The sequence below is a fragment of the Setaria viridis genome, chromosome 8, assembly GCF_005286985.2.
Source record: "Setaria viridis chromosome 8, Setaria_viridis_v4.0, whole genome shotgun sequence".
In the NCBI taxonomy this organism is placed as follows: Eukaryota; Viridiplantae; Streptophyta; class Magnoliopsida; order Poales; family Poaceae; genus Setaria; species Setaria viridis.
This window is the reverse complement of record NC_048270.2, coordinates 35,372,539-35,383,662: the sequence shown is the minus strand read 5'-3', so window position 1 is coordinate 35,383,662 and position 11,124 is coordinate 35,372,539. Positions and strand designations below refer to the sequence as shown.

At 42.5% G+C, this 11,124-nt stretch overlaps 1 protein-coding gene across 2 annotated transcripts; it reads right to left on the bottom strand.

Moving 5' to 3' along the window:
- Positions 1 to 7,626: 7,626 nt before the first annotated feature.
- Positions 7,627 to 9,490, bottom strand: LOC117866319 (protein ELF4-LIKE 4). 2 transcript variants are annotated; one of them, XM_034750507.2, is made up of 3 exons: positions 9,087 to 9,490; positions 8,882 to 8,991; positions 7,627 to 8,557 (listed from the first exon to the last, which is right to left on the bottom strand). In XM_034750507.2, the coding sequence occupies exon 3, from the start codon at positions 8,457 to 8,459 to the stop codon at positions 8,085 to 8,087; it is 375 nt and encodes a 124-aa protein (XP_034606398.1). In that variant the 5' UTR covers positions 8,460 to 8,557; positions 8,882 to 8,991; positions 9,087 to 9,490; the 3' UTR covers positions 7,627 to 8,084. The 2 variants fall into 2 exon arrangements, with proteins under 2 accessions (XP_034606398.1, XP_034606400.1); XM_034750509.2 differs by having other exon boundaries at positions 8,882 to 8,985.
- Between the last annotated feature and the right edge of the window lie 1,634 nt (positions 9,491 to 11,124).

The following is an 11,124-nucleotide window of genomic DNA, read 5'->3' as shown; positions in this document are numbered from 1 at the left end:
GCATACTCTGTTCTGCAATGTGTATGCAAGAACTGAAATGTGTATCGTCGTTTGTCAAAGCTGCTACAGTTTCTTCAACTGGGAGTTTGAGTGTACAAGTAACCTATTGGTTTGATTTCTGATGTTTATTTAGTTCCATCTACAGAACTGCTACTGAATATCTGAGTAGCATGCCTAGATGGAGGATGGTACTGCCCCAAGCCCCGATGCTGAGACTGAATTACTGAAACAATTTGTACTTTTTCAGTGTGCTGCATCTATACGAATCTGATACTCAGATACTCCCGGGATTTTGATTCTTGGATGTACATGATCCCTTAATAACTAATACTGTATCGTTTTATATTTGATCAAATTTAATGGAGGAGTCGAGGGAAGTGACATTGATAATCCATTTTTACATAACTTAATATCCAGTTTTTAGCGATTACTGTGATCTTATTATGATTTAATTCCTAGTTAAGTTCTAATCTGAAAAGGTGAATGGACAATCATCAGAAAAGGTGAATCCTTCTTCTAGCCTGCTAATGCAAGTGACCCGAATTGTTGATTGTTTGCCTGCTGTAGGGACGGAGAGGTCCATCTCAACATGGAAGGAGATGGCTGGACGGGACGACGTACAGATCGCGGCGGCGCTCTGGCGAGAGCCACGCCGTGAAGCGGCGGAGGCGTTTGTCCTGGACGGTTCAGGTTGCAGCCTTGCAGGATTCGGACGCCGGTGGCCGTGGTGGTCCGCCGCCTCAGCAGAAGCAGAGGAGGCCCGAAGAGAGCAGCGCCGGCGGCGGCGAGGATAGCGGAGGTCGACGGAGCGGCGCGACCTCACCGGCGGCCGGGAGCGGCCCGGAACATTCGCGGATGGCCCTCTGGATTGGATCGTGACATTTTCAAATTGCCCCCTATATTGGATCGCGATCAATAACCGCGATCCGAATATTTGCATATAGCGCCCGACATATTTTTAAATAACACCCTAATTTGGATCACGATTAATGATCGCGATCCGAATATTTATAATTAGAACCCTGGATCTTGCATATAGCACCCTGGTCGGGGTCCGCTCCTCCTCCCGCCGCCGCCCTCCTCCCCGCCCGGCCGCCATGAGCACAGCGCAGGGCCCATCCACCCACCATTCCGCTGCTCAAGACGTAGCATCTGCAAGCTCCCCATGAGGGATCCGCCATGTTTGCCATCAGAGAAGCCATGCCAGCTACAAGGTGGTGTGAAGCCTGATGTTCTCGCCCATCTCAGACAGCCGCAAGGTGTTCTTGGAAATGCTTATCAGGTTGCTTGCGAAGCAAATTTGACGGGGACGGCTGAAATTTGAGGCCGCTGCCTCTCTTGCATCGTTCCTTCTAATTGGAATTTCGAACTGACAAGGATCATGCATTGCCAATTTGCCATGCCGTCGCTGAACACTATGGGAGACTGGGACAGGCTTGCATCGCGTAGCTACTCAGTCTCCAGTGCACAGCCAAGAGCAGAGCATGTCCTGGTGATCAGAGGAGATGTTGATTCACACTTCCATATTTCTCTGGGCCCTTTTCGGATTTTTCTGCTGCTGCACCAGGTTGCAATGTTCTGTTTGAGGTAAGTATTATGCTCTTTCTCTGCTTTTGTTTGTCTCTAGTCTTTGCTTTGCAGCTATATATATAGCTCCATCTGATTGAGGAGCTAGCATCTCTAGGTGTAAATTTCTGAACAATTTCGTTGTCGCAAGTTTTGCTCGCTTTATCAACAAGAATATAAGGTTCCAGACATCATTCTTTACTTGATTTCAGTTTTTCCCAATTTCTACATCAAGGCAAAAATTTCATTCTGCATGCATCTGTGGTAGACTGTAAGCTAGCCGAACGCGAGGAAACGATCATTTCTAGTGATGGTCATAAGATCCTTTCATCAAGTAGTGGGAAGACTACAAGTATTCCTTTAGTTGCCCATCAGCGTTCTAACAAAAATACTTGTATGCACCAAAAAACTCGGGGTAAATCTAATAAAAACGGTATTATGTTGAACAGACTGTTAAACAGACATAATGGCCCAAACCTTCTCAGATTTTACTTCTAGCACACTTGAACAAGTTTCCAGTAAATAGTGCCACATTCTCCTTTGTAGATGAAATGCAGTTAATGGGCAGGGGCGTTCAATCATGTTGTACCAGCATCATTCCCTGATGGTCCTGTCCGGGCGCTGGGATTGAAATCCCTGCAACAATTGATATTTTTCAGTGTACTGCATCTGGTACGGGCAACAGACCTGCCAGTACTGGCACCAGATCTGATACTCGGTTTTACTCACTGGGATTTTGATTCTTAATGTAGTGGGGTTTCTAATTACTGGAACAGTGTCGTCAATATGAACTGAATCCACTCGTAAGGACGCCACCTTGATTCCGAATGTACTTGATGTCGTTTTTTGTTCCCCCATGTATTCATGAGAAAGGTGTTATTTCTGACTATGTTAAAAAGGTTTGCTATGTTACTTTAAGCATTGATAATGCAGTAAGTCTGTAGTAATTCGCAAACTGAACCCAGGAAACAACAGGCTCTGCTCTCATTCCACTCTCCCGTCTACAATTCTCCTGCAGACCTGTAGGGAATTTGGTGTTCCAAGCTCTTTCTACAAATATCTCCTGGTTCTCTGTTGCTGAAGAAATAACAGCATCATTTTTTAATTATCGCAATCTAAATCATTTGTTCCACGTTTTATGTGATGGTTAGGTTTTATACCATACTTGAAAACTGGTGATTTTGCCTGCTAAATAGATGATTGACCTGATTGGTTAAGTAAAAGAGCAAAGATTAGCACAGCATCTCTGAATGTGATGCTCCAATGCGTACTGATACTGCACTGACAGCTTAAACAAACCGCAAATCGGCAAAGTTTCCAATGCATCAGTTGCTTTCAGGAAAAGGACATGGCATTTTTTTTGAGCCAGTTTTGGATGGCAGCAGCAGCAACTACTTGTCGCTCACATTTGGTGGAGTCCTTTTAAAAATGGGAACAGGGCAATCAGGCTTGTGTTTTGGCTAAGGCCGAGTTACACGCAGTGAGAGAGATCATAGATTCTCAACCTCCTTTTGTGTCTTTTAGTTGCTGCTGTTGCATCGATCATGCATGCCCATGGCCCCATCAGTGGACAGTGGTCCTGTGATTGTTAGTATTAGTTTACAGAAAATTGACTACCCAACAACCTAGTTCTTCTTGAAAGCAATGCATCTCAACTTACACCTTTATATTATTGGTTTCGATAAATGAAACCAAAATAATTACTGGTCAGTGGTTACAGTTTAGTCCGACTGGTACACTTAGTTATTACCAACCCATGCTTCTACACAAACTCGTAAATTTATAAGAGTCATAATTGTTAGAAATACATGGATAAATCTACGCATGCTCTCAAATTTTTTCATATTAACTATAGCACAATTCTCAAGTATATATTTTGTTATCTTAATCCGGTTGTCATATACTTTATTTACTAACTACTTTTTATGTTTTTCCATTCCTATTCATAGTTTTTTCTTCTTTTCATCACACCTCCATATATGTTTAACATGTGTATTGTTAGAAATAGATATGCTCGTTACTTCCTACATACATGTACACCTCGTCTGCAAGGTCAAGTACATTATGCATAAATACCTAGAGTAATTAGAAGTATATATATATTATATAGGAATATTTTAAGTTATTTTTTATACTGACATTGTAGGTAATTCAAACACATATTTAAGGGTTACTTAGGTTATTTATAATAATAGATATAGGTAATTCAGATGCAAATTAAGATTGTTTTAGACTCTTTTTTATAATGGTTATGGTGAGTAATTTAGATTAAGATTATGCGGTTTTTATATTATTTTTCATAATGGAATATGTAGGCAATTTAGATATAGATTCATGAAGTTAAATTTTTTTATAAAAAATAATAAACACGATGGCTATTTATTATCAATGATGATTAGAGTCTACCATATTTATAGTTTTATGTGTGAAATTCTATTATTTATGTTTTTTTTCTAATGTGCCTCATGAGGATTAATGTGGAAGCTCTAAAAGGTGTCTTCAATTAACAATAGTAAAATTAGATATTGAAATGTAGTCACTGGATAGAAGTTTTCATAGTAATTGGTTTGGCAAACTAGAAACACAAAAAAGATATCCCATGTTCGAGCATTTCATGGATAAACATAATATAGAATTCATGTTAGGCATGGCCTCGGGACTATTATTACTCTCTCTTTCATGTCATTTTCAGAACAGCCAAGACTCTGTTAGGTTTCTTACATTGATGTGGGCTTGTGTGATTGGCTACACAAAAGGAGATTAAAAAAAGAGTAAAAGGATAAACTTGGTTATAGGGGACAAGCATCGCAACACCTGAAAATATAATCAAAACTGTGAGTACACAATGAAAAAAATACTTCAACAGCGATATAGTTTGGAAAAGAACTAGTAGGTTTTATTAAACAAAAAATAATATATTATATGTATGAATATGCCTGATTTATAAAAAGATACATGGACCAAGATGCCCGCGTGGACTCCAATAGACTACTATCCGGAATTTTGGAATATGAAATGTAACTGTACGAAAAATAATTTAGCCGGCCAGCTCAAATTGTTTTGCATTATCAGGCTTAACTATAGTTAATGCCAATTAGAACCATTCATTCGAACTATTTTACATTATCATCCTTAACCTTTATATTTGGTTATATCTTCACAAGGAATGGAACAATATAAAACTGCAAAGGTCATTCATGCACCCTAGGGAGTAGCTAAGGACAAGCATCCTTGGGGTATACTTTTAAGGAAAAAGAAAAGCAGGGTCCTTTTACTAGATTTGTGGATGAAAATGGATACTTCCAATGCACAAAAAGCACATAAGTTAATGCCTCTAATGGTACAAGATAAGCCTGATTAAGATGCCTATCATTTCGCTAATCAGTGGTCCTGACAAACAAGAAACACTTTGCCCCCAATGTGGGGTGGTCCTACCTATCACAATTATTTTTTTTTGCCAAACCCAACAACTCCAATACCTACTACAGGGTATAACATAATTGCTGGTGGTGTATCAGATTTCAGTACAGTGTAATGGAGTCAATCAGCTGACGGAGTATCAGATCTGATCTGCTGGAACCTAACCCTCAAAAGGTTTCAGTGGTGGCATTAATTATTAGCGCATATACAAACATATGTTATCCCAATTATTATAAGACTGGTCCATCTTTGTTATGAGTAAGTTTTAAGAATTCTAAAATAAAGTTCTTTTCACTCATCAGAGTACTTCACATAAATGAGTTACATTCGAATCGCCTTATTTAGTCTGTTTTTGATTTAGATACATACACCTCTGAGGGATTTCATTTGTCCGGACAAAGTTCACAGCATCTGTGAATTAAGGAGAAGCTGGAACTTTTTAATAGAAGAAGTGAAATTGTTTTCTTTGGTTTTTATACAGAAATGGCTTAAATTAATTAATTCATGGCTTTGTAAATAGGAAAGACAAACCGAAGGTACAATCATCACATTGCAAATTATGTGCAAGTTGCTCACCTGGGTCCCTGACAATCATTAGAGACGCTTGAGGCATGGCCAACTGCCAAGCAAACTCTTAAAACTGATAAGGAATATGTCTGGAAGATTGAACCTATGTTGGATCCTATCAAAGATTGGGTCCTAAGCTGTCACTTAAAGATTATTTTTAGCTGTTTTTAAACCAATTATGCAGTATTATTGTAAACTTCAAAGTACAGGTGCTGATGTAAAAGGAAACATGTAGGCTGACTACAGACTCATTTTATAGTAATTCATGAAAATCATTGTGCAAACAACCGTTTAACTTGTTAATCAAACCAATGAGGACACTGATGCACTGAATCTGACCACACTGTATCTGTCAAGACCACATGTTCTGCCTTCAAATTAGGGGACTGTGACTATATCAAATTAAAGAATACAATTGCTACTTCACTGATCGAGCTTTTTTTTTTTGCGAGGCACTGACCGCAATTCAGTATCATGTTTTCCTGGAATCATCATTACTATTATTATTAGAGTCAGTACAAAAGGACTTCTCAAATAATCTGAACATATTTTGACTTTTTTTTAAAAAAACATATTTTGACTGTAAGAAGCTAGAAGCTGCACCCTGGCCCATGTGGTACCAAGGTTGTGCATTTTTTTCCTAAGAGTTAAGCAAGAAAGAAACAATTTTTTTAACCAATCAAGTCTAGCTATCCACGTGGAATTTTTGCGGGACCCAAAAATTTGGCCAGTTCCCAGAGCTGTGATCCAAAAACTGCTGCGTTTTGTGATACTTGGTGTAGCTCAGCTGTGGGCCCTACCTAGTGCAGTGTCTGAGCACCGAGTAGTGACCATGTCATTTTCCTTCATTCATATCTAGCTGTTTCATGCAGAAAGAATACAAAAGATCCTCTTAAGTTCTAGAGAGACACTGGGAGGGGATAAGCACTTGGAGAGAGGCTGTCATCAGATAACAAGAACAGCCTCTCCTGTCATGTGGGCCTCCACCAGCTTGTCCTGCCTGCTAGGGGAACACTGCTAAGATGGTTCTGGTAATATTCTCTAGTGCTTTTGCTAGTACTACATCTTTGCTATTATATTATATAGAAGTAGTCCTTGAGATGTGTCCAGATAAATTTAATGGAAACAGTGATGGTCAGTACTTAATTAGAAACATTAGGATCAAAGCAACATGTGGAATGATCAAAGTAGAAAATTATTGGAAGGGGAAAAAATAGTCATAACACTAGCATTGCCTTTTCGGATCAGGAAGAGCCAGCTCAACCTACCTCTTATCAAGATAACTGAATCTTCAGAACTAGTTAGCTTCATAAGTTTTTTAATGCTTCAAAAGAATCTCAAAGCCTGAAACATACAGCATGAAAATTCAAATGTGTACTGTTCATGAACTGCTAATCCAACAGAGAATCTGCCTACATGTCTTGTGTTTCTTTAAATGTTTGAAGCAGCGGTACCACTGTAGACGCTAGGCAAACAAAGGGGACCAATGGCACTGTCCAGCATGCCAAATCAGTGGTCAAAAGTTTCACACACTCAGATCAGGAAAAAGGGCAAGATTTCAGACACATACACACCACTCTTTCAAATAGGAGTAAATTCTGGCCATGCCATGGTGTTTCACGACATGATTGGCAGCCCAAAAAATTATTGAAGCTTTTCCTGTCCTCCTCCAGCTGATGCTGTCCAGCATCTCGCAGATAGATGCTCACTACACTAGACAGCCCCTGCTTTTTGTTCACCCTTTTGGCATTCAGAAAAGGAGAGCCTTTTTGTTCAAGCAAGTACCTAGTAGGATTGTAGGAACAAGAGGGAAAAAGCTGGGAATTTTGGTGCACAAGTAGTTTTGGGCCTTTGGCCATCTTGGGCTTTTTCATGATAACTCATCAGGACAAGATGGAAAGACATGGCAGGGGTGAAGAGTGAGCATGAGCAGATTGGTAAAGCTGTAAAGCTTTGCACTTTGCGTCGCCAGTACATGAGCCACCATTTCGCACTCAATCATCAGATTCAGAGCTGCGAGATCACCAAAGTGAAGCACTCATGGCTCATCAGATTCAGAATTCAGGTAAAAGATGAATGGAAAGGATGACGGCAATGTCAGATGGTAAGCCTCAATCAAGATCTGTCCTGTTGCGCATGAACTGCCTACCTGAACCTGACCCATCTACAGTGACAGGGAGATGCAAATGCACATGCTCCTCTTCCAACTCCTAGTACACTTGAAAACTAGCCTGGAAATAATTTCCAGATCCTGCTATAACTCAACTGTAACAAGAAGGATTCCAAACATGAACATTTCGTCTCATCATCATCATCGTAGCAGCTTCCACATAACAGCTTTCTGTTTCTCGCTACCATATCACTGATGCAGAAGCTAGCATTTGCAGCAAGGACAAGGATGATTAATGAACAAGAAGTCAAGAACTGCAGGAAAGAAAAAAAAAAAAAGGCTAATCCTAGTAGCAAGCAACACCTCACTAGTCGCAATGGGGGGATGCCAATTGCCAAGACCAAAAAGGCTCATAGGCAATCTAGCCAGGTCGGACGCGCTTGTGGCCGGCGCCGGCGCGGCCGTCGGGGGAGCGGAGGGTGCCGGAGGAGTCGCCGTCGGAGGAGGCGGCGGTGTCGGCGTTGCGGGCGAAGGAGGCGGAGATGTCGGCGTAGAGGCCGACGACGCGGCGGATGTTGTTGTTGAGCTCCCGGATGAGGCCGACGTTGCGGGTGAGGTTGCGGGGCGCCCGGGACTCGTGGTTCTGGTTGATCTCGCTGATGAGCAGCCGGTTCTGCTCCAGCAGGCTCTGCACCTGCACGAAGCTCTTGTGGAACGTCTGGATCAGCTTCCCGTCCACCGGCCCGCCGGCGGCGCCGCCGCCGTTCGCCATGCCGGAGAAGCTGTCGCCGTCCATCTCCCTCTCACCCCCCAGCCTCCTCTTCTTGCTCTTGCTGTCTCACCTCTCACGCTGACTGACTGACACAACAGCAACAGCAAGCAAGGAAGCTATACCTGAATTGAACACAGACAGACCAAATCAGACTCATTGATTCAGCTGGGGGCCAGAAAAGATTTGAACTTGAGAGGAAAAATTTAATCTTTGCATTTATGGTGGGATTGGTTTGTACTAGAAACAAAATAATAAAGAGGGACATGTAGTGTGAAAGATTCAACGGGGTACATACAGTACAAATGTACAAGAGTTAACCAACCAGAGGTTAGAAAAACAAAATCCAAGATACAAAACACCATGCATCAAGGAAAAATTCAGCAACTGAACTTGTTATGTTAACTGAACAAAGAGAAATTAAACATGAGCTTTCCTCAAGGATTCACCTGTCTCAGTCCTCAATCCCTCCTCTGAAGAAGCACACAACCATCAGGATTCAGGACCAGGAGAGCAGCCTGCTTCTGCTTGTGGTATGAGCAGCTTGGAGCCTCTGATGCTGACAAGCAGCAAGCAATGGAAGAAGAACTTATAAATAGGAGGCTGGAGGAGAAAAGCAACATAAAAAGGAGGGCGGGATTCTATAGGACTCACCCCACAAATGTTATCCCTGCAGAAACCTTTGCAATTAACAAGGGCAAAGCAGGGCGGATGCCGAGGATGATAGAGAGGGGATGGAATCTATCGGGAAGTGTTCAGGGAACAGGGTCTAGTCTAGTGAGAGAAGAGAGCAGGCATGGGGACTACTAGTCGACTAGACTGAGAGAGAAGACAGAAGAGGGGCCTGAGCCTGACCCAGTGACCCTGACCTGTGTGTGATGCTGAGGTGAAATCATGGCCAGTGGCCGGCCAGCTCCCCATGCCCACTTTTATATTCTCCCTCCCTCAACCTCTCTCTCTCTCTCTCTAGCTAGCACAAACGCATTCTCTCTCTATGACACTGGCAGAAGGGGGGCAACTGGGCAAGGCAATAGGCAAAAGATGGAGAGGACAGAGGAGCAAGATGAGCAGGACAGGCAGGGGTTTTGTAATGGGGGGAAAGCTGGCCCCAATTCCAAAAAAGAGATGGGGGCTCCCCATGTTGCTTTCTGCCCACATTTGCATGCACACCGGAAGGAGATGTTAAGTAATGACCCCATAATCCAGCCAGCCATCTCTGCCAGGGACGGACCTTTGTGGGAGAAGATGCCAAGAATGGGAACTGAAGCAGACCCAGGTAAAGAATTGGCAATTTGTCTCTTGGGGACGGACGACGCCACCGAAAGAGTTCCAGGACAAATGTTTTTTTTGTTTGATTTTGTTTTGCTGCACTACGCAAATACGAGGTTTGTCGGTAGGATCCTAGAGGAGCGGACATGACTGTGATTTTGTTTTGCCATACGAGGTTTTTAGAGGAGCGGCCATCGGGCTCGGGCCGGGCCTGCAGGTCGGGCTTAAAATGCTCAGGTCTAAGATTATCCATGAAAGATTTTGCAAAATGGCTCTAAGGGCATGCATGATAATCTTTTCCTCCTCAAACAATGTAGAGATTATATGAAAAAAAATCAAGATGTTTGTAATATCAAAATTAGCACAGGTTGTTGTTTAACGCAAGATTAGTACAGGTTCATGTGGGGGATTAGCCGGGGAGAGAATCCGGTCAATCGACAACTTGGCCTACCAGCATGCAGCAAAAGAGACTGAAAGTGATTCAGTGATCACTGACGGGCAACCAGATTTTTTTCCAAAAAAAAAAAGAACTGCAATTTGTGTTGCTTGTTAGATGTGTAGGTAGGCAAGCGTGCACAGCTGCACACAAACACATGCAGATGCGCATGTATCATTGCATACTTACCATATACAATAACAAATGTGGTTAGTAATGGCCACTGATCAGGATTGTTGAGAGTAGAAAGAGAGATGGAAATAACGGATTCATTCGCTGAGTGGTTTGGTTATATGTTTATAAAGGGGAATGGACGTGCCTAGAGGGCACCATATCCCTTGCGAGTTGACCCCTTTACGAAAGGTTCACACCCTTTCGTGAAAAAACCCTCTATAATTATCTCTAACATTAATTGATCACTGGTAAATATTTCACACAACAAGTTCGTCATCTGCCGCCGTGTTATTCCTCCTGCATGCCTCGCCAGCAACACCACACGGATGAACAAGAGCCTTTCGGAGGCCGGCAGGACCCAGATGTTGTCTCCGCCTACGTAATACCGGCCCTCGCTCTCCTCGTTTCAGCACATTGATGCATGCACGCATGCAACTACTTCCATACGAGGAATTAGTAAAATTTGATAAGGAGCCAGCAACATATTCACTGGGGGTAGCTTTCATGTGCAAATATTGTTGAAAAACCACATTTTTCACGTCTCCAAAAGGGTTACCGGTCACCAAAATGCGCTTGAAATTTGTGCTGTAAAAATTATGCGAACAACTGCATGAGCGAAATCGCTAAGAGTTTACAAAGAGGGCAACGAGCACTGTTAAAGTTTTTGGTCACTCGTGGCGAGTGAGTTACCGGTTGTGCCTCCAGAGAGAGGCTGAGACAGCAGCCCTACTAGGCCCAAGTTCCGCATAGAAGCCCACCGGGCTACGTATATCGTTTCCGTACAGGGGCCTACTAGGCCCAAGTATTAGTCTC